This window comes from Zonotrichia albicollis, chromosome 15 (assembly GCF_047830755.1).
Source record: "Zonotrichia albicollis isolate bZonAlb1 chromosome 15, bZonAlb1.hap1, whole genome shotgun sequence".
Lineage (NCBI taxonomy): Eukaryota > Metazoa > Chordata > Aves > Passeriformes > Passerellidae > Zonotrichia > Zonotrichia albicollis.
This window is the reverse complement of record NC_133833.1, coordinates 4,006,349-4,030,436: the sequence shown is the minus strand read 5'-3', so window position 1 is coordinate 4,030,436 and position 24,088 is coordinate 4,006,349. Positions and strand designations below refer to the sequence as shown.

The following is a 24,088-nucleotide window of genomic DNA, read 5'->3' as shown; positions in this document are numbered from 1 at the left end:
CCCCTGTTCTGGTACCTGTGAAATTTCTGCCAAACAGGGGAGTTAAGCTTTTTCTGCTTGCATGACTGTATTCCAGTTCCTCTGAGCTCTGCAGAGAAATCTCAAACCTTCAGCAAAGGTTTGGTCAAGCTCTCCAAATAAGAGTCAACACTTACGGTGGTTTGAGAATTTCCATCTGAACTTTCCTCCCTTATGGGTCTGCTGTAACAAAACTGTTTTTTCTGTGCAAATCTGTACCAAAATTCAGTGGCAGTTTTCCCCATGTTTTCTTATTTTTGCAATTTTGGGAGCACAGTTGTGAAAGCTCCTCAGGGAAACTCACAAAATGCTTTCTGTCTTCATCCAGGTACTATTTTTCCATGAATTCATGACATCCTCGTAACAATAGAGGGTGACAACAATTCACAGCTTGACATCCATTAGATATTGGTGGGGAAGGGCTGTTTGGACTGCATTTTATTTATTTATTTTAGTTAGTTAGTTAGTTAGTTAAAAAACATAAAGGACAGTTGCTCATGGGTAGAAACTGACACATCTTGTCTTTGAAAAATTGAGGTGTTTCCCATTCCAAATTTTCCCTTCTCAATTAAATGTGACCCTAAATCTCTGATAAATGACCATCAGGGGAAAATCCTTTCTAACTGTGCCAATTGGAGTATTCAAATTTGCCTTTTCAGAAGATACTTCCATGGACATTATGTAGCAGCAATCCTTTCATTAATGACTAGAATACCTCAAATGGTATCTCCTAAGTCTCCTGCAGAAATGTTAACGCAAATATGTTATACAATAATGTTTAAAAACCAAAAAAAACCCACAAACTCAAACCATCAACCAAACTATGCAATAGCTACTCTCTAAGGGTAGAACTGAAATTCTGGAATCTCGTCGCCTAAACTAGCCATTAAAAATCCATTTTCATTGTTTAAATCTTGTTTTCATTTAGCCTCAAACTAAAAATAAATTTTGAAAGATCGGAATTATTGCAGCCAGATATTCCAAGCTTTTGAGTACCTCTCCATAATGGATGATTTATGATTTATGATTTATGACCCAGACAAATAGAAACAAAAGATTTTCTGCTTTTTGTTTGGCGTGACTGGCTGTGAGAAGGGCAGCCCCACCTACCCACCCACCCAGTTCTTGTGCAATTCTCAGTAACATCCAAGGAGGAATAAGGGATCTGGGCCTGCAAACAGCGACTCTGCTCTGGTGAAGATTGAAAAACAAGACATCAGCAAAATTCAGTGGGGCACAATTTAGTTAACTCAGTTTTGGTTGCCTAAATTGGAGCTGCACAAATCCTAGCTCTGCCATGTTTTGCTGATCTGATGGATCCCAACATTTCACTCCTGAAAAGACCATTTTGATCACCCAGCCTGCATCCTGCATAGCACCCATCACAGAACCTCAGCCTCAACCATGTGAGGAATTACTCAAACCTTAACCTCCCCCCAACCTGCCATACATTTTTGGGAAAATACCAAGTCCTTACTCAACATCTACAACAGAAAACTTGATGCAATACCGGAAGCTTACCTCACTACCTCCCAGAGTTAAAATCTTGTTAAGATCATCATGAGCCTTTATCTACCAATTCTCTCAAGTAAAGCATCGTAATTCTCTGGGCATGTTTTGTCTCTTCGGAGGGACAGATGCTCCCACTCCACCCAAGTTCACATTCTGAACTAATCCATCCCTGGCGCTCTCACTTGAATTAGAAATTCCATCTGATTATGAGAAAAAACTTTGTTTTGGGGGTAATAGATAACTGGACCAGGCTGTCCAGAGAGGTTGTGGAAGGTCCTTCCCTGGAGATGTTCAAAACCTGACTGGATGGGATCCTGTGCAACCTGCTCCAGGCGAACATGATTTAGCAGGGGGTGGGACTGGATGATCTCTAGAGATCCCTCCCAGCTCCAACCATTCCCTCATTTTGTGGAACAGAATAAGTCCACAGGGCAGTGAAAAGGTTAATATTATATACTCAGTGAGGTCAAACTCCAAGAACACATAACAAGCCATTATGTTAAAAATTGCCTGAATTTATGAGTCACTGCATTTATGAAGGAACCGATATGAAAAAGACAACTTGGCAAAAATAAAGAAAATTATTTCCAGCTTGAAGTTTTGCAATCCTTCAGTATATCAAGGCTCACTTACTGTTATTACTATCCATGTTGTGCAATGCTCTGAAAGTAACATTTTTTTCCCCTGTGTATGCATAGAGATGTCCAACAACCCAAGGTATTCTTCCCTCATAGAAAATAAATTAGAAAGCAGACATAACTCAGAATAACATACAAGATCCCCTCAAGTAGAGTGGTAGAATCCTAATATTTTTTTTCAATATTTCCCCTCTAAATAATAAATCAAGCCCACTGCATTTCTCTATATGGAATGATATGATGCAGAAAAAGCTTGTGTGTTTATATTTTTCATATAATCACAAAAACATTCTTAAGCTCAGCACTAAACTATAACAGGTGCTTCCACCCATGGATGAAGCAAGTCAAACTTTAACGTTTCTTTGTTTAAGCCTGGCCAGTTTTTTAATGCAATAGTCCCTAACTTTGATGCACATGAACCTATACCAATTAAGGGTAAAATGTATCAAGTTTTGAAGCTTAACCCATCTCAAATTGTTAAAATTTTTGTTTCCGTCTCTATTCTGTCTTGGAGTGACAATTTCATCAACTAGCACAGAGATAGGCACCACCAAGGAATTGAGGGATAAAATGGTTAAAATGGAGCTGATCAGGTCATCCTCCTCACAACTCTACACAATACCCAAAATTTAGTGGTTAGAGTTGGGCCAGAGCCACTTAGGGCACAAGAAGAAGGTCACTGAGTCAGATTTCTGAGCATCTTTCAGGAATCATCTACCATGTGCAACAGAATTCACAGTATTCAATGTCTGTCCTCAACAATTCTGTTACAGGCAGACTACAAACCTCACCATCACCTAATTCTTCAGTGCTCTCCCATGGAGGAGGAAGGAAAAGAAAAAAGAAATAAAACTGTCCCTTTAAAAACCCAAGCATTTAAGGTGCTTGTCAGTCGTCTTCCTGACAAGGCCACTTGAATGTATTCAGGAATATTTGCATAAATGCTCACAGTGAGTTCACCCTGGCAGCTAGTGCTAATGGTACATAAAGTAATTTAGTCACTTCTCTTAGGCATCCTGTCAGGGTGATAAGCACCCCCTCTTTGCCTTGTTGCATATTAGATCATTAGATAATAAAGTGTTAGAGCATGCAAACTGACAGGGTCTCAGGGACTATCATTTTTCGAGGGCATTGCATTCTGCCAGCAAGGAAAAATAATAGAGAAACTGATGCTGCAATTGGCTTTACATTCTTGTAAAGACATTCAAAAGATTTGGGGAGAAAAAAGAATTTTTACTTTGCAATGATATGAGAGTTTTAACTGGAAACTTTGCTGTGGATTTATTGCTGGTAAACTTGAAAAGAGCTGTCGCAACCCCTGCCAGAACTCTCCCCTTCCATAAGTTCATCACTTAAATTTCATTGGGAAGATTTTGCTTTTAAAATTGACACCCTGGGATGAACTACAAGCTGGAATATATCCTGCTGTTGGAGCCTGTTGGCTCTTGACTATACATCTTACTATATATATAATTTGGAAAGGTCAACCACACCGGCTTTCTGGTTTACCAGAAATATAAAACCAGTGAGGATCCAACTATTTGTGAATGAAAAAGTGATAATTATTGAAAACCACAGATTACTGTGGCTTACCCTATTTATACCACACACAGATGGATGAAATAATAATTGGCCTCCGCCAGCTATTACTTTTAAAATATAGATATATTTATTTGAAAGATTAGCTGCTTAACCCACTGGCTTCAAGGGGGCAGCATGTGGATACAAAATCAGGATCTGGGGTTCTGGTTATATTCAGAGAAAGGAGCTACAAAAAAAACCCTTCACTTTACTGACTGAAAAGTCTGACAAGCAAGATATAAATAAAGATGTGTTGGATGTCCCAAAAATAATCCAGACTACCTGCTAATGAGATGGTGAAACCCAAATGTGGAGACACCAGGCTCCTGAGTGGCTCGGGAGGTGCAGCTTTCTTTCCAGGTTTTTGGCCTCCAAAGTATCTTTTAGGTGTCACATAAACTGTAACTCCATGTTTCAGAGCAGCAAACCAAGGTTGTAAGGAAAAATAAGCTGGATATTGTCCAGGTAAACTCAATAACCAGCACATCTTTCTACATCCTGTCTCTCCTTTCCCCAGCCCTCACAGTCAGGCATTCATCTCTATTGCCATCAGGAATTTGTATTAAGAAGGTTAAACACCTGGAAAAGTCCACAGGAGTACATTTGGTCAAGGGTATATTATAGTCAGATCCCAGATTTTACAAACCTGTGCTGAGCAGTTGCTCACCAGAGCAATGAACCAGAGACAAACCGTGACTATGTTCCCTTCCCATCTCCCTGCTCATGGATACAGCTCAGGTCAGTCTGTCCTTCCCCGAGGGAGGCAGAAAAGATGGGGAGAGGAGAGGCAAACAAACTGCCTCTGATACTATCCAAAATAAAAATTCCAAAAACCGGAGAAAAATAATACATTTTGTGGCTCAAAGTGAAAGCAAAAAATTATTTCAGTGGAGGAAACTGTCATCTGTTCCAATGGGTCTTGTCCAAAATTCAATAGCATTAAACCTTTTTCTTTCTTTGTATTTAGTAAAGTGTTTTAGATACCTAATATCATAACAATGGTATTTTCAAATGTTTTTTCCTGTTTCTTGGACTCACATGTTCAGAGAATTCCTGGAGAGCTGGACTGAGGGATTTGGGTTAAACAGAAAGGCTCCACCAAGCCTTTGGGAAGAGAACAATTTTGTAGTGTGAAGGTTGCTATTCAAAAGTAAGAATTTACTAGCAGTTGCTTTATGAGGTTGCTTGAGAGGTGCCTGAGAAAGCAGATTAGAAAAATCACCTTTCCTACAAAATGTACACATGGAGATATTTTGCAGATGTTGACTTTTAATATCAGCACAGTAACTCAGGTGTGTGCAGCTACGTAAGCAGAGAATTATCTTTTTTCTGTTGCTTTTTGCCAACAGAATCCCTCAGGTTGTAGGAGTGGGAACGACAGCTGTGGTAAAATGAGATACCACGGTGCATGAGAATAAGGGCATTTATGTAAGAGAAATTAAGTACTGCCTCAACCAAAAGCATGCACTGAGAAGACTGCAATGGGGAAAAAGGAAAAAAAAATATGGCAACTACTTTAGTAGGAATATAAGAAAAAAAAAAAAAGAGTGTTTTTTGAAGACTAGACTTAATGGAAAGATTACAAAGTTGAACAGAAAGAAGTTTCCCTTTGTAATGCCTTCTGCTAATTAATAAAGACAGAGTTCATACATTCCTTATAAATTTCAGTAAAAATTATGACAGTGGTTTGTTTATTAAATTAGGTTGTTGGCAGGATGAAAAAAAAATTCTATAACATGAATTATGGCTGAAAATGGCTCGTAGCCTACATAAAAAAGTTAGAGCTAAATAAATACAGATGTAAGTTATGTTTATATAATGAGAAACGCTGCTGAGCTAAGAATTTTAGGTTAGTAAGTGTGAACTACAGACCCGATTCTGCAAACACTTATCAATACCCTCAGCTTCTCTGACACAAGAAGCCTCATTGATCCCAACAGGACCATATGTGAGCATAATCTTAAATATATGCATAAGTGCTTGCAGGACTGATGCCTGAAAGCATAAACAGAATAGAAAAGTATTTCCACAGGAATCCACTGAGCAGTAGAAACCCACACATTTTCCCATTTCTCAGCATTAATAATTTCTTTTAACGTATCTAGTTAACATTTCTCTGAGTGGCATTTGCTTTCCCAGAGAAATTTTTATCTGGTTTCTTCAAACTCTTTGGAAAAATCTATTTAATTATTCATCAGATCCTTGGCAAATATTTGTGAAACAAACCAGCATAAAGGACTGGTGCCTTCTACACTCAGCTACTTCAACGGCAGCTGAGGGTACACTTCTCTTAGAGGGAGCAAGCACCTATTGAATTTAGGATTACAAACAGCTTTGAAGACAAAGAGCTATTCTACCAAGCTGGAACAGGGAGAGGGGAGTGAAATGCCCTCTGTTTTTGTTTTGTTTTTCAGCAGTAGTCATCAACTTTGAGGACAAAGAGCAAAACAAAACATTAATCAAATCCAGATTTTTCAAAGTACACTTGCACTCAACAACTCCCATTTTAAGCACCTACAGTCACCAGCAGATGTTCCCTTCCAGGACCAGCTGACCTTACAGAAGAGATTACTGTCCCCAGGCTGCTTCCAACCACGTGCCCCTATCCCACCCTTGCTGGAGTTTACTGTGCTTCCAGAAAAGCCAAACTGCCTTGCACCATTTCTCCTTCAATCATTTCAGCAACAAGCCATATTGGCAAAGAGTGATTATTTAAATGGTTTAATTCAAATGAACTTCATTGGCCTGGAGGAGACCAGGGAGCAAGCACACAACCATCCTAGCTGGCATGTCCATGGTGAAGAATAGCCTGGAGCAGGGAGGGGAGACAAACAGCTGTGGGAAAAGCAACGTCCTCAGCTGGCACAGCTGGAGCCAGAAAAGAACATTCATCCACGGCTTAAGCAAGCAGATGGATTTCCAAAAGGGCTCTGCTTTCATTTAGGGCAATTCAAAGGAAGAGAAGAATCTCCTAGAGAGCTCAGCACCCTATAGATGGAAGAAATGCAATCCAAAATTTGGGTGCTGAGCTCTTCAGAAAATGTGCAACATCCTTTAGATGCACAGTCAAAAATCAGGGCAGTCTGGAAAAAAAAATCAGACTCCAATTTTGGGTACTGAATAAATGCAACCAACATTTAAAAAAAAAATCACCCTACTTCACTGACACACAGAACAACCTCTGCACCCATGTTTGCTTTCTTGTTTGTCATTTCACTACATTTAGAGCTGACCTACTTGAAAAATTCCCCCTTTGGTCTGGAGGCCAGTCCCTTTCAAATGTCTGGCCCCAGAGATAATAAACGCTTACAGGACAATTTTGAAAGCAGCAGCCAGAGACACAAACCAAATAAATCCACATTTAAAGTAGCAATGCCAACCAATGAAAATGATTTGCCTACCATGTTCCAGATAAGAAGGCGTACCTTCCGAGGGATCGAGTCTTCGAGCTCTCCGCCCGTGCTTGGAATTGTTGTGCACAAACATATTGTCTGACACTGCCAGCACATGGCCGTCAACATTGACTGTTGTAGACACCACAACCTGCAAGCACAAGAGCAAGATGGAGGAAAATTTGGATAAATCCGTGTGTTTTTTAAAAAGCGCGGAGTGTAATAAACTCAGTTAAATAAATAACAGCTGGGAGCTGTAGAAAATTGCAAAGCTATTTCACATAATAACTGGTGCTTATGCTGTACAAATCTAACAAGAGGCGCTATTGATGAGTGGGTCTTTGGCATCGAAAGCTTTTGATGCAGTTTTAAGTCAAATTGCAGAGTTTGTAGCTGCGTGGCAGACAGCACACTGTTAACCATCATTTTAACAAGAGGATCTTTATTAAGTATTTTTTTCCCCTATATACAAGGGCAGCTGTGTTTCACCCTAAATTATCCTTCAGTTTCCACACTGAAGTAGATAGAGATGTTGACATTGCAAATGAGAATCGATTCAGAATAAAAGAAAACAAAAGTGTATTTTGTGAAGTTGTAACAAGAGTTGCTGCCTGCGTTGCCCCCACCCTTCTCTGCTGCTCTCCCCTCCACACAGTCACTGCAGGTTGTTGGATTTGCCCAAATTTCTCCCGAGCTCTATCTTAAGGAGTATGTATAGGCATGTTTGTGTACACACACACACATGCTTGACAGTGGGGTCTTGATCTGGAGAACACAACCCTATTCATCCCATGTTAGAATTATTTGTATTTCTCAACTTATCTCAATGTCAACACCTGGGATTTGATTTGAGGCGAGGTGAGAGAGACACAGCAGGACTGCACTGGAGGAAGGATTAGACACTTCTGCTGCCCAGAGCTGCCCAGGGCAGGAGAGAAGCCAGCCCAGCAGGGGCAAACAGGTAAATGATGGGTCCAGAGTAGAAGACTCAGCTTCTCCAAGGTGTCCAGAGGGACTGCTCAACCCTGAGGCTCCAAAAGGAAATCCCTGTCCAGGCAGTGGGCCCGTGAGCCATGAAATGTCATGGAGAAACAAGTCCCTTGCAGGGCTGTGAGCTCATCACACCACGTCTCCTCCTACTCCATTCAGACCAAGCAGTCTCAGCCTCCCCGGCTTTCCTTCAGCCACCCCTCCCACAGCCTTTTCCCAGCAAAATATGGCATTCCCAGGGTTTTACCCCAGCCAAAGATTTGGCCTTCGGCTGGCTGCTGGTTTGCCAGGAGCACACGTCGCCTTCGAGAACTTTGACTAAAACAATAAGAAGAAATGACCTACACTTCTCCTTACATTAAACAGGGAAAGGGATTAAAGACTGAAACCCACAGAGATATGTTTATTCATGCGACCTCTTACAACCAAATATAATAATTGTCTGTTAATTGCAGTTTCAGCTCCCACCTCATGCTTCGACATGTGAAACAGCAATCAGCAGCTCCTGTTTAATCCACCTATTATGTTGACTAATTAACTTTGCTCGACAGTTTATTTCTTCCTCCATTATCAGCCCCTGTCAGCCGCAAGCACAGTGCCGCAAAGGGGGACCTCAGCCCTTTTGATTGATCACCGATAGATTGACATGCAGATTAATTTAATTAGAATCACCTCACTTGAGAAATGAAAGACAATGGCAAGGGGGCTAATAGATCTGCTCTTATAATGAGGCAAGCCTCCAGAGCCATGGCAGAGGATTTCTGATTTATTTTGCTGAATTCCCCAGTCGCTCTGAAAGGCTCTTGCTTTAATTGTTCTTGGTTTTGAGAGGCTTTAGCCTCTGAAGAGGTGAAATGCTTTACAAGGATTGGCAAACATTGCTTCAACTCTCTCAGGAAGCTGCTGCCTCTCAAAGTTGGTCAAATGGGGACACTTAAAGGATCGCTTACAACTATTCAATTTCATCACTTGAATTGGAACTAAAATTAAAAAAAAATAGAGTGAAAGGAAAAATTTTCTACCTATTTCTGGCCCCCCCAATTAAAATACTCAAAAAGTAAGCAAAGCCACTAAACTGCCCAGAGGAGATCCTGAAGTCTTTCTCTGGAAAAAGCAGAATACAAAAGAGAATATTTTACATCTAAAAGATCCTAACCCCGTCCCTCAGAATGGCATTCCAAGCAATAGACTTTTATGTGTGTTTTAAGTGAAAGATATTAAAATACAGAATAAATGATTCAAGAGCTCCTACAGATGGAAATTTAGGAAAAAGAAAGCACCAAATACAACAGATAAGTTTTTCTGAAATCAAACTAAGGAGAGAAAAAAAACCAAGCCCTATATATAAAATTCCAAAAGGGATTTCAAAAGTAATTTATCCATTGAATTCCTGAGGGGTAGAATAAAGTTTATGATATTTTCAATAAAATATGATCTTATAGTAAGTGGCTCGGGGTTTGCAATCTTATTTGTGCACTTGCAACCATTGTAAATTCTTTGCAAGTGGGATTTTGAGCCAAATCCTTGGCACTGCCTGTCACAGTTTCATGATTTATGCCAGCTTCTTATCTTCTTCGAGGGGTCTGATTAGATGCGTATGAAAATTAATAAAATTACAATTTTTAACAATGGCTACAAGAGAAAATATTTTCCACAATTCCAAAACCCTATAGGTACACACAGACTTCAGGCTGAGGCTGATCAATCCTGGGCTGAAACCAAAACTTTAAACATTTTTAGAAATGGGATTCCAGAAAAATAATGAGTCAAGAGTAGTAACAGTAAGGTAGTTCTCAAAGCTGTGAAAATCCTGTATCTAAGTAGCTGTTGCTACTTTCTAGGTAAGAACTTGAGGAAACAATCCTGTTGAGGTTTTATGTGAGTAAAGCTACATTTAATTTCCCCCTCCTCAGATTTTCAAAACTGTTGATGCAACATATTTTGAATTACTTAGCAATATCTTCCTACCTCCCTCCTGAACAGTATGATTTACTATGAAGAGACCACATTGGTGTGGTTCTTTGGTGTCGTTAGCAGCAGAAACTATAAATGGAATCCCCAAGTGAAACTGTTTCCAGTCTCAGGAAATGCAGAAAAAAAACCTCTTATGTGTCTGTTTGGAAAAAAAAAATTATTCACAGCACACCTGTAAGAAGCAACAGGCTCTTGCTGCTCAATTCTTTAAATGAAAATTCTCATTAATAGAGGAACACTGAATGTGCATCGCACCAAGGAAATATTAATGCCTCTAATTATTAATAGTAAAAAATGCACCTCAAATATTGTGTGCCACAGTTACATACTTGGATTGCTGCAGAGCACTTACATAGTTACAAGTTTTACTCATATTTTTTAATCTAAAAAAATACTACACTCTCCTCATTTTGATTTTGAAACGACTGGGATATGTTCAAGTTAAAGCACATGCTAAAACTAATTTGTGGAGAAATCATAAAATTAGGGGGAGGGGACAGCCAGAGTACATGTGGAATGGGCACCAAGGCATCCTAAAACACAGACTGTAGCAAGAGGGAAAGGCACACTACAGTTTAATAAATGATTAATGAGGTGCTGACACATTAATGTAAGCACAGGGACAACCAGGTCTGCCAAATCTCAAACCTTTCCAAATTTTGTCAACAAAACACAGTTTTAATTTGAGACAGGCAAACACGGAAAATGATTTTGAGCTTTAGCTTTAGCCCTTCACAGATTTTGAATTTAAATCCTGTATCAACACCAGAGGAGACAGAGGTATGAAAGAAACACATGGGTTTACAACTTTCTTCAATGAAATTGGCACTATTGAATGCAGTAACATATCCCAGCTCTGTGGATTATTCTGCCTGCCATTAAATAGCTCAGTTTGTGAATACTTTGGAGCTTACATTTTTTTTTCCTTTAAATATTCAGAGACCAGGAGCCTGGAGATCAAGCTATTTATCCACGTTTAGCACTCGGCCTGTTTATTTGGTATAGTACCTCACCTAATATATCAAAATTAAGCATTGCACAACTCCTGATTTTTAACCACAGCCCATTAAGCTTTGCTCACTGATTAAGACATAGCATTTTCCTTGTGCTTTCAATTTTCTCCGGTGTATGGTGAAGGACCTGATATTTCTGCAATATCCCCAATAGCAAAGGCAGAGAAAATCTAGCTAGGAAAATTTCCCGGTTTGAAGTGTGTCCTAAGTGTTAAATATGTAACTCCAGTGCTTGCCACTCTTCTGAAAGCTATAAATGGCTCGAGCACATCTTTATTTTCATCACCGCTTGGTGACCTCTTCCCACAATGTGTTGACTTCTTTATTCTACTAGCTAAAAATCACTCTCCATTTAACAAGACACTTCAAAAGGTGCCTAACTAAGAGCACATAAGTACAATACATTCTGCAATTTTGCTCACGTGCTCAAGGACAGGCCAGGCACTTAATTACCTTGTTGAATTGGGCCACAGCTCTCACTGCTATTTTTCAGTCTCTTCTTCTTTTTTTTTTTTTTTTTTTTTTTTTGCCTTTCCCTTCTCTGGGGATGGAGCCTTGCATGTCCAAATTCCATTATCTGGGATTCATGAAGCATCATCTCTGTCTCTTATGCAAATTTGCAATAAGACACAAGTGGCTTCAATTCAAACATGAGTGGCAGCATCCCATGGAGGCAAACGAGCAGCCGCTGCTGCAGGAGAGGCTGTGGCAGCAGAATCAAACAGCATGGCAATCTCTAAGTGACTTTCAAGGTTTTCATAATAAGTGAATGTTTGGGGTTTCGTTCAGTGACACAGCCTGAAAAGTTTCCTCTAAATTAAAACTTGACATGTGTCAGTTTACAAGCAGTTGTGCTAAAACAAGAACAACAAGACAGCTAGGGCGCCTGGGTTTCATTAATTACAATAACATACAAAGCTGTTTAGGTTGTATGAATGAGTTTTTAGTTCTGAAAAATCAAATCTAGGCAGAGTTCAATCATGACACCATCTACTTAGTAGCAGTATTATTATTTCCACTAACTGAGGCACTACAGCTCATCCCACCAAGGATGATGACTTATTGTGATGAAGAATTCATAACCAGATTGAGCATCTGCTCTGGAGGGTTTCTGGAATAAAAAGGCAAGGTTGGGCAAAGGTGATAATACACAAGAGCACCAAATGTTTTGTGCAATTGGGCTGATGAAACATGGAGATGAAATTATTTTCTCAAGGGCAAGCAGGAGTGTGAAGCACAGCTGAAGTACTGTGCAGTACTTGACTTCTCCTCCCTGACTGTCTCCTTGTGCTAATAGAGACACAACAAACACAGCCAGGGCCAGCACTGCTCCAGCACACACACTCTGCTGGCACTCCACACCACTCCACTTGTCACATGCCTGGACATCTCAAACACGCAGAGAAATTTATTTCCCTCCAGGCCCACAACAGCTTTTATGTTAGACTTATCGCATTCCTACATTTGCAAGCAAAGTTCAGGATAAAACCTCCTAATTCATTTCTGATTGTGAGCCTGAATCAACACACACTCTGCCTCCTCCCTGTACTTTCTTAACGTGTCTTATATCAGATGATAATCAGACAATTCCATGCTACATGGGGAAAAACACCCCAAACCAAATCTAAAATCTACTAAGAAAGGAAATTTTCTACAGGACTGGTCCTTAGAAAGTACAGGACTTGTGTCCTTGGCCTTCCACTGATTCTCCCATCAAAACCATAATCTGTGTTCTAAGAACTTCCAGCAACTTTTGGGGACTGACGAATGGCAGACCAAAAGTTGAAAATATCTCTTGGCAGCTTCAAAGTCCAGCACAAGTAGGGGAATGAAGGAAGGGAATGTCTCCATTTTTATGTGTATAAAATAAGTATGGTACCATCTGAAGGTATCTGGAAATACCTTATCCTTATGGCATTTAACCAGAACTGTGACATTGCCATTGGAGACTTTGTAAGTCACTGGCAACAATTCAAAGGCAGCTGACAGCAAACACAAGGGCACAGATTTCATTTGGTTCCTACACAACACTGCCTCAAAGACCCAGGAGCACCACAGCATTGAGATACTACATGTACACTTGGTCCTTTTCACCCAAAGAAATGATAAATGAAGTTTGGACTCTGCAGAGCCCAGCTGTTTTACTTTAAGAAGCCTATTGCTAAAAGACCAACAAATTCAAAATTAAAAAAAAAAAAAAAAAGAAAAGGGAAGAAACAAAAGCAGCTATTGTAAAACAATAAGGCTGGGCACTGAAGAGAACGCTGCGAGCTTCAATGCCACCCTGTATGAGAGTAGGAGTGGTTCGCTCGGCTGAAAGTGATTAATTTCTTGAAAATGCTGAGGTCACGCTAATTGACATGACCTGTGTAATTAAGCAGTCTCTGTTTACACACGGAAAGCTCAACTGCTGTGAAGCTGGGTTTGTATGACAGAATGTCTTTACAAGTCAAGAGATCAACAACCTTTCCTATGTCCTACCTCCCCGCCGACACAGCTCCTGATTGCTGTTCTGAGGAACACGCACTGGCATTTCCATATGAAAATCAGCCTGGAGCCTGGGCGAGCACAGCCCCAGCAGAGTGTACATGTTGTGAAGCAAGCTCTGACAGGCCCCAGGGGTGACTGCTCGGACTAAAGCCCCGTGCTGGTGAGAGTCCTTTTCTCACGTTCTCTTTCCGTGATAATGCCCTCTGGAATCACAGGAGAGTCGTGACAGAGGGAGGAGCGTGGGGTGAGAAGCTGAGGGCTCTGCCATGGTAATGCTGGCTTTTACACTGATTAATTTAATCCCTGTGGCCACATCTCCTCACTTCTGCACTTCCCTGCTCAGAGGCAAATAGCACCCTTCTGCCTTCCAGCATTGCTGCAATTAAGCAGTTCAACAAAAGACATTCTACACATAAATAATATTGTCACTTACATAACATTCAACACTTGTATTGAAGTGCAACAATGCTGGAAAAGAAGCAAACAAGGTTCTGAGTAACTACAGAAAGCAGATATATTTTGGATTTGTCTTTCTCCAGAGACCCATGTGGTCCATGGGACAAATCTCTTGTTTCTTTCTCAGAACCCTGAGGCAAAGCCCCACAGACAGATTCTACCATATTTCCTCCGTGGAAAACTCCTCCCACCAAAAGAGAAGGTTCTTTGACTTTCTATCCCATATTTTTATTCAGCACATACCCAGCTAAAGCATTATTGCCACAGTCAAAGACCATGTCTTCAATAAAAGGGTTGGAACAACTATTCCTCAGCATTGCCACCATCCCACTCTGCTGCCAGCACTGGGGAAATGCAGAGGTACAGACCACCTTCCCAAGGGACAGTGATGCTCTTCAACCCAAAATGAGTAGTGACACAGCTGGACCACAACAAGATGTCCTTGGCTATCTAAAGCTTTGTTGATATTTCAGCTCCCAAGACCCAGTGCCACAAGATGCAAAAATGGATTAATACCAGCCCAAAGCATCCCAAAAAAGAGGCACCCAGTGGTAGCTTTCTCCAAGTGCTCACTACAGGGACAGACCTTCATCCCATCGATGCATGTTTATGAGTCTTTACCACTGCTCAGGAGTAACACATGTAGCCATATGCCTGATTTTATTAATTGCTTTTACACCTTCCTCTGCCCCAGCCAATAAACAAGGTGCCCACTTGGTGTTTGCATGAAAACAAATAGTTCCCCATGGAGAGAGAAATATCTCAGAGCAGGAGAGCCCAATAGCTGAAAACAACAGAGAGGTCATTTTGATTTTTCCTTTTCATGCTTTCCCTTCCGGTGGAGATGACATTATCTTCAAGAGTGCTCTCTTCCAGACCAAGAAAACCCAACTACTTCCTGACAATTCTGCTGTGACAAGAAGTCCACAGGCATTATTTTGTGACCTTATGTTTTTAGCATCTTCCAGTGAATTACTAGGTTAGTTTGGGTCAAAGTACTTCTGTCCTAACAGCTGCTGATTTTTAAAGGAGGAAGCGTGTCCGACTGACCTGGAATCGACGCATGTCTCGAGGGTTTCCTGCATTTTTTAGGCAATTTTGGTTACATTTGAGGAAAAATTTCAAGAAGAACCTGTGGAGAAACAGAAACGAACATTAATGTCTTATAAATAGAGTGTAGTCTGGATAAATATGACAATAATACAAATATGATAGCTGCATATTTGGTCCAACAAAGACTTATCAACATCAGTATTCCCAACTCAGACAAATCACCCTCCTGTCCAACCAAAGAAGGAGTGGAGCTTACATAGGCCTGATCTAGCAAAACATCCTGAAAATTTAAACACTAATTTCACAGCTCTGTTGTGTCAGAGCCATTAAAGTTTGCAGAGTCAGTCCCTCTGTCACGCCAGGCTGGCTGTGCCATCCAGAGCAATGAGGAGCAGACATGTTTTTCAGCACAGCAAAAAAAGGGACAGAAAAATGCTAGACATGAAAATTCCCTTGGGTATAAATGGGGTTTTGTTTTACAAGTTCACTGTCACCCTCAAGTTTTGATTTAATACAAAAATTCTGAAAGTGTTCCATACAGTTGAAATCTCCCTGCCAGGACTAAACCGAGTTTGTGAATAAAATTAATGCTCCAATAGTGGTTAGTGGAGCCCAAATCCCTGAGAGAAGGGGGAAGCCTTGGTCAAAAGAATGACTTCATGGAAAAATGAAATGTTTTTGATGCAGTCTACTTCCTGACCATACACAGTTCACTGAAGTAGCTATATGACCCTGACATATATCTCTAAGAAAAGACATTGCCTTTTACAAAGCCAAAGAAAAAAGCAAACATTTCACTGAAAATATTTCCTTCAGTGTTATGCATCAGTGGGCTGTAAACTCATAAAGACAAGTCAATGAATAATAGTGGGTCTCAGATTCCAGGCTTCCTCCCTGAAAGCCAAAGTTTATCAGCCTTTTGTCCAAAATAAACTACAGACTAAGGTCTCCTAAAGCTCAGCCGTGCACAGTTTAATCCTACAGCAAGTTTAAAGCCCAGTGTAATCAGACATGGCAGCATTACACGTGCAATAACCATCAGTGACTGAGCAGAAGTTCCTCTGCCCTGTTCCCACATACAGGAGTGGGGTGGGGAACAGTTTGATCCTGTTTTACTTTAAATCTGAATGTTAACTTTTGCAAGCAGCCCTCTTTCAGCACCCAAACTGAATGCTAGGTCAGCAGAATTTGCACAGACTGTCACCAAGAAAGGCAACACTGCAGGGTAAACAGCTTCAGAAAATCCCTTTTTGATGAGCAGCATTCTTTGCCCTGCTCTAGTTGTGATGCTGCCTCTCAACAAAGCAAGTTTTGCTGCTTGTTCCTCCATGTCAAGGAAATCATACAAGGCAAACCGGCTGCAACGATAAATCAAAACTACGAGGGACTGTTTTCATTTAAGAAATGCAATGTAATGAGGAGGATTATCAAATGTGATGGTTGGGATTATCAAGAACTAGATCTCCTGGCCCAGGAAGTCTCTTCTAGACCTGAGCTTCTAAATAAGGGCAAGCAATCCACATAAAATAAACATCCACTGCACTGGAACAGGGGTTTGGAGGCCGTGCTTGTTTAAAGGAAAGAGCAGTGCAAGTCATTGCATTTCTCAATCAAGCAGGTTCTGATATTCAATAATGGAAAGGTGGTGCTATTTGCTGTACATGTGTGTCTTTTTAAGCTGCTAATGGCCAGCTGTGACAGCCTGACTCAGATTGTGTAGAAGGAGCTGTCAGCACAAATCTTGGCATCTCAGATCCAGACAACTGCTTGCCACCAGGCGAGGGTTTGTACTTGTGCCAGAATGGATTTTGAGAGACAAGCAAATAGGGCATTAATTCCACCAAAGAAAAGCGAAAAGTGGGGAGACTTGGGGATCTTACACTTCAGATGATGGCTTTCCTGTCAACAGCTCATCACTTAGCTCATGAGCTATGAAGGGCACAGACATCAGATCCCTCTTGCCCTAAGCTGGCCCTGTCTCGCGAAACCCTGGCAGGATTCGGAGACCACCCCTCCACACGAGATTGCTCGCTGAAATAAAAAGCCTGGCCATCTGTTCAGAGGCAAAGACATCCCTGTCAGCTGGTGCCTACAGCCTCAAACAGGCCCTTATGTGGCAAAACCTCTCAGAGCCACTCACTCTTTGGGGAGAAGCTGGCGCGGCCCTGGGCTTACCGCGGGATTTTGGCGGCTTCGCCAAGGGCTGAGTCCAGGGCTGCCCACCCGGTCTGCCACAGCCCCAGAGCAACACCCCGGCCCTGAGGGGAGCTGGGGCATGGAAAAGTTAAAAATAGCTAAAAATTCCTGGTTTGTATTGGCATAGCACACAAATAATGGGCAGTGAGGGTTGGTGGGCTGATTAAGGGTTCCCCAAAAAAGATGGAAAGTTCTTTGTGAAGCTCTATGGAGAAACACTGGGCCTTCCCTCCCCTTACAAGCTCTGAATTCATGTCAACTCAAAGGCTTGGAAAGTCACCCAGAAATATAAGAGTTTGCTTTTTGGGGTCTGCAAAATTCTAACCCAAAGTTTCACAGTCTAACTCCATGTGCACTGTGCTGTAACCCCCAAAGGCTACAGAAGTTTCACCAAAATAAACTGCAGAAGAAATGAAGCTCATCTGTTTAAACCTACCAAAAAACCTCAGGCAAGCAAGCAAGCAAACAAAACTTCTTTTGAATTAAACCAACCCCAGAAAAAAATTAACTTGCAAAAATAACAGCATTTTCAGAGGAACGCGACGCTCACACAGCCAAGTTCACTCACTGCATGTTAAGCAAAAAAAAAATCACCAGTTTACAGAACACATTCTGCCAAGTGCCATATTTTAATTCTACTGAAAGACAAAACAAACGATGGGGCTGCACTTTGTTTGGGAACACACCAGGCTGGAGCCCCCCCGGCCACACGAAGCATCCCTCACTCGTCCAGGCAAGAGCTGAGCAGCTCCTGGGCTGGCACCTCACCCCCAGCTGATGGAACCCCCCATCTTGGCAGGGAGGAGGAGGAGAACACATTAAGACAAGAGTAGAGCAGAGCAGTTTGATTCATGGGGCTCAGCCCAGGCCCTTGGTTCCTGCTTTAGACCAATTGTTGAGGTGCCTTCATCACCTCAAGCCCGGTCCTGCCAGCATTGCTCATTAGCAACACTTCACTCTGCAAATATTTCAGATTTGGATTGACAGCACTGGTCCAGGAGAAGTGCCAACAGAGCTGAGCTCTTTGCAAGCATAAACCTCCATCCCCATTTGCTCACATCGAGCCTCTTCACAGTGGGTTATTTTTTTTCAATTCTAACTTTCCCTGCATTTGGCAGGACTGTGTACCATTAATGCTAACCACAGAGGATATATAGCATTAATGCTCACTACTGGGGTCTGAAATTCATTTCCAAGATGAAAAAAAAAAAAAGTGCAAAACACAGGAGTGTCAATAAAATCTTCAACTCTTTCTCTAAACTTATGTGACTGCTGAACACCCACTCTTCTGCCACACAGGAGACAGTCATCAATTATCCTTATTGCTACCATTGAAGGTTTTGGGTTTTTTTCATGAATCAACCAAAACATATTTTCTGACTCTCTTCCTGACTACTACCATTCCTAGTGTGAAGAGCATTAGTGCATGTGTTTCTCTGTGGAGCAGAGAAAAACAATCCAGCTCCATGCAAGTCAGCTCAGGTCCAGGAAAAAAACTTGCACTGGTATTAAACCAGAGAATTCCATGCATCACCTTTACCCCACAGAGACATGGCTGGAGTGTAAGGAAGGGAACTCTGGGAGAAAACCAGTTAATTTTAGATTATATTTAGGTGTCCTACCATGCTGCTCAGGGCAGGCTGCAAAAACTGCTGAGGGACTGAAGTTGCTGAGCAGTTGATCTGTGCCATGCATGCTCCACAAATCCCTGAGTAACTGCAAGGTCCAGTGTAGAAATACATCCTCTGGTTAAATACAAACCCCTGGGCTGAATCAGACCCCAAACTAATGTGAACTTCTGTTTGCCATGCAAAAGCCCTAAAAAATGTGCTAGTGGCTGTTGGGAATGTTCTCTCCTTTTCTCACAATTCAATAGAAATTCCTTTTTTGGAGATGAAGTTATGGGGTTTTTTCTAACAAAACTGCTGCATTTCCAAAGATATGTTGGTGTCAGTAGGAGTTCCTCTGCTAGGGAGGAACTCTACCCAAGCCTGGTTCCAGCTCCTGAAACCAGCTCAGGAATCCTCACTCCTGCCCCATCCATGCTCTGATTCCCCTTGTTCCACTGACGGATCTGGTGAGCACAAGACCAGCTGGAGGTCACTCCACTTGTTTAAAATACTCCCTGCCACTCCCTGCTGGCCTCATTTTCCATCACACACCAAACCCTTTGGGTTTGTGCAACACCTTCCCAGCAACATCCTGCTCTTTGCCACCACCACAGGGATTTAAATTAAACCCACGGCAGAAATGGAAGTAATGAAGATGTAAGAGGATTTTGCCTTCCTGCTTTTCTTGCCACTACAAATTAATACTCATGTTTATTAAAAATAACTGAAGAGTTAAATTAAAGAAAGCAAGCTCTGACATGATCTACGTTGGCTCTTCTGTCACTCCCTTGAAGGAAATTTAAAGGAACTCAAACACGAAGGCTTAGCAGTAAGATTTTCTTGCCATTGCCACAATAAATATGTCTGTGGAAGGAGAAAAAAATAGTTGGAAAGAAGACCTGCTGCATTCCTGATGCTGAAGAAAAGCTTGTTTGTTCCTGATACATTGGAGAAGTTGTTCAAGAACAGTTCCTCCATGTGAAAATACGACAGCTGTCATGGTGCCAAGGTCAGCCAGAGCAGTGGCTATCCAGAGTGAGTGCTGGTTATACAGCTCAGACCTGGCTAGGGCAAACAACACTGACAGAACACACCTTTTCTGCGCTGTAAACACATTTGATAGAAAAGGGCAACTTCAGACTGCTGGATGAAACACAGCAGCAAGTATACGTGGGTTTGTAAAATTAGTAAAACCAAAATACACAGGGCCAGGGCAATAATTAGCAACTTTCCATCAGATAAAAGGATTGCATGCCCATTCTGTATGGCACACCAATTCAGCAGAGTACTAAATATGTGCATAAATTTAAATACACAAGCAGTACTGGTGGAGACAAAGGTACCACTCACGTACTTGAGCATGTCCAGCTCTGCTGTCAAACTGGTGATGCTACAAAAACAGTGTCTCAAACAGCCTCTGATGGGTATTTCAGCTCTGGTGAAAACTTGGCATGTCTAGAGGAACCAAAGCCAGTACAGAGGTGAGCCCAGAGGTCACCAAGGCTGACAGTGCTTTGTTTGCTTCTGCAGGCTTTTCTCTGCACTTTTCACACACTTCTCTCTTTATCAATCTATAACTTCTCCTGCTCCTCTTGGTAACTTCATCTACTCAGTAATCTGTCACTAAAATAAAAATATAGAGAAAATGCTATTTTATTTGGAAAAGTAAATAATCAAAAGGTAGAGAGAGGAGGTTTAGATTAGAAACTAGCAAAACTTCTCCCCTGTGAGGGTAGGGAGGTCCTGGCAGAGATTGCCAAGAGCAGCTGTGGCTGCCTCTGGATCCCTGGAAGTGTCCAAGGCCAGGCTGGACAGGGCTTGGAGCACCCTGGGATGGTGAAGGTGTCCTTGCCCATGCCAGGGGATTGGTTTAAGATGTCCTCCAACCCAAACCATTCCTTGATGCTATCATTCCATGAAATGCCCCTTTAGAAACTTCAGAAGGACAAAGTTAATCCTTTTCTCTTTTCAAGTTGACTCTTCCTATCCAAACTCCTATTATAAAATGGCAAAATTCCAAACTTAGGCTTAAATAAAGCTCTTTTTAATTCTTGAAGAATAATTTCTTTAATTTTCCAACATTTTAAAACTTCACTTGAAGATTGCTTTTAGGTTTTGTTTTTTTTCTTGCAGGCCTTTTCACATAAAGCTCCCTGATCATGTCAGGTACCTTATTCACAAAAGAATAATTGAGACTTACACTGATATTTACCAACATGAGGCTTAGCATGGAAATCAAATATAGGCATGGAGAAAAGCTCCTATTACCCACATGTTCACAGCTGGATTTTACTTGCCTCTTTAGTCAATAAACAGCAGTAGCTACCTTTTGTGGCATTTTTACAACAGGAAATTTATTCTGCAGAAGAGAAATTAAACACCAGATACAGCCATCTAACTCTCTTCTAAACATAACCTCTTGAGTTATCAAACATCCTATTTATGAAAAAAAAAAAAAACCCAAATCTGTTCTCTCTGTATTTCATGTTCTTACTGATTTAAAATGGAAGCCAAATCAGACATGAATTTTGCATTTATGGGATGCTAAGAAATTCACTGGTTAACAAAACAAACAAATAAACACCAAAACTAAAGGCATGGAAAATTATTTACTAGACAATATCTTCCTCCTGAACTGCAGAAAAGGTGCAAGAAAAACAATGATGCAGAGAATAAATATCAAGCAGTCAGACCCTGTCGACTAAAATTTTTCAGGCAGTGTCATAATAATAATAATAATAATAATAATAATAATAATAATAATAATAATATAATAATGATAATAATAATAATGTTTTTGTGAACTTGCTGTTGCTGCCGGAGCTCCAGCCCTGCCAGGGTTTGCTGTTATCAATACAGTAAATATTCAGCTCAGCACAGCAAACAGCTGAGGAGGTACCCACATAATCACCAAATCAGAAGGCAGGACCACCCAAACCAGCCTTAAATTACTCATTGCTCACTTCAGCAAGTGCTCCCAGTCACTTTTCCTCAGGTCTGTGCGTTCTGCACAGCGAAGCACAGCATATCAATTTTTCATCTTGCATCTTCTGGACTCCTCTAGCTCCCTGATACTGAGTTATAATGCATCACAGAAATTTAGAGTAGTTTGGGAAAGTGTTTGGCATTTTCTCCAGTGAGTGAGTTAAAATCCCTGAGAGACTGTTTTGGTTTCTTTGCCCAGACTTTTAATAAGAAAAGAAAGAGGTAACACCACTGAAAAACACATCACAAAACAGAATAAAGAATAGTCCAGAGGCAGGTTGGAATGCTCAATTTTTTGTAATTTAATTTTGCCCCCAGGCCTGATGTTTTAATATTTTTTTTTCCTTTAAAGTAGAGAAAATCTGAATTTTCCTATATCTCCTTACTTGTGCCCACCTCCAGTATCTAAAATTTTTATTACACTTGAACTGCAGCTACCTTTCTATCACAAACAAAAAAAAAGTTGGAAGGAGTTTATGCCATCTGTGTACAGGGGAAACACAGGGTATTTGGTTGATGACAACCATTGTGAATAGTAAAACAGTAACAATAAAAGTTAATTAATTTGCTTCAGTTTAACCACTTTCCCTTCAGTGTCTCCCCATTTCAGTCTCATTTCACCCCTCAAACACTAGGGCATAAAAGTGAGTTAACTATTTTTAATTTTTACTGAAGACATCAGACTTCAGTCGCTGGAAAAAAACGACAAACCAGCCCTGTGGTCTGTCATAGTTCACACAATGCCAGTGAATTAGCAGCCCTGCCAGAGCCATACTTTAGCAGAAAGAGCCTCTGTTCAATGTAAGTGCTGACAGATAACAGCAGTGCTGTTATTGCAATATGATATCAGCATTTGCCTCCCTGCCTTCTCAAGGTAAACTCCTGTAACTTTAGCATGGGCACCAAAAAGCAGCAGAGGTATCAGAGTCAGGGGATGTTGGAGAGCAGGGCTAATCCAGCCCTCTGAAGCTGCTTTTCTCACAGCAAACATGGGGCCCTAAAATGTTTCACCATTTGGGGTGTTTGTGACATATTTCTTTCACCAGCTTAATGAGAAAGTTATAAAGATTCACGTGGTAATTATTTCATGTGTGGGGAACACATTCCCCACCTTTCCCTGGACCAGGCACATGTAAATCCCTGCATGTAAAATTGTGTGCAATCTGCCTGCACATGCAATAATCAATGATTCCTCAAAAAACCTGACCCCAAGAATATCTTTAAGTAACATTGACACACTGATGCCATCACCCAAACCTGCAAATTAAAAACTATAATGATCTGGGAACCCAGTCAGTTACTGACAAAGAACAATCTGACAGAGATGCTGCTGGGAGATGTGATTTTACACTTTTATGGTTCTCTTGAATAAAGAAAAAAAACAGCCCCAACAATTAGAAGAAATCTTTTAAATAAACTAGTAGATGTGAGTCTAGAATTAGGGGTCCAGAAAAAAATATACATGCAAATGTACATTTGTATTTACACAAGACAAGATCAAGTGCAAAAATGTTGTGGAAGAAAGTCAAGTGCTGCCTTCAGCTCCGGCCCACAAGCTGGACATTCCATCCAGGGGTTCCCATTGTTTCATGATATTTAAGAGAATAAAGCCCTCGTTTCCTTTGCAGCAGGGAGCTCTGGCAGTGAGCACAGGATCCGGAGTGTAGTGGCTATTTTGAGAGCTGGAAGGAAGCAAGAGGCTGCTCTGTGCAAAGGCGGAGGCACTTTGAGCTGTGTGTGCAGTGGTTCAACAAGAGAAGACATGCCAGGGGTACCTGAAGGGGATCGTGAACTGCCCCAAAGTATAAAATGCTGCAGATTTGTGTGTGTGTGTGTGGGCAAGCAACCCAAACACTGTAAAATTCATTGGAATTTACCACAACTGGGAAAAACTGAAAGAGGAAGGGGAAAAGAGATTCTGATGTGCTGGTGAAGAGGATCACCCTATAGGTACTGCTGGAGATATCATCAATAAATATCGCATATGTCTGCTACCTTTAACATGACATTGAAAGAGCTTAATTAACCTCAGAAATAATGGCCTCTGCAGCAAGCAAGTAGAAACCAATCATATCTGCTTATATCACAAGTTTTGGATTAAGTGCTTCAGAGCTTTTCTTAAAGCAATGAGCCTTGAACATGTAGAAAAAAGACTTTTGCTGATGTCCTCTTCTGTGTCA

At 41.1% G+C, this 24,088-nt stretch overlaps 1 protein-coding gene across 9 annotated transcripts in view; it reads right to left on the bottom strand.

The window, feature by feature from the left end:
- The window catches only part of EBF1 (EBF transcription factor 1), a 265,144-nt gene that overhangs the window by 81,690 nt on the left and 159,366 nt on the right, over window positions 1-24,088 (bottom strand). For 5 of the 9 annotated variants that reach the window (XM_074552027.1, XM_074552028.1, XM_074552031.1 and 2 more), the window contains exons 7-8: window positions 15,115-15,196; window positions 7,151-7,292 (exon numbers count right to left, since the gene is read on the bottom strand). In XM_074552027.1, the coding sequence (XP_074408128.1) occupies window positions 7,151-7,292; window positions 15,115-15,196 (224 nt within the window). The remainder of the gene's footprint in view (window positions 1-7,150; window positions 7,293-15,114; window positions 15,197-24,088) is intronic. The other 4 variants (XM_074552029.1, XM_074552034.1, XM_074552030.1 and 1 more) reach the window with 1 other exon arrangement.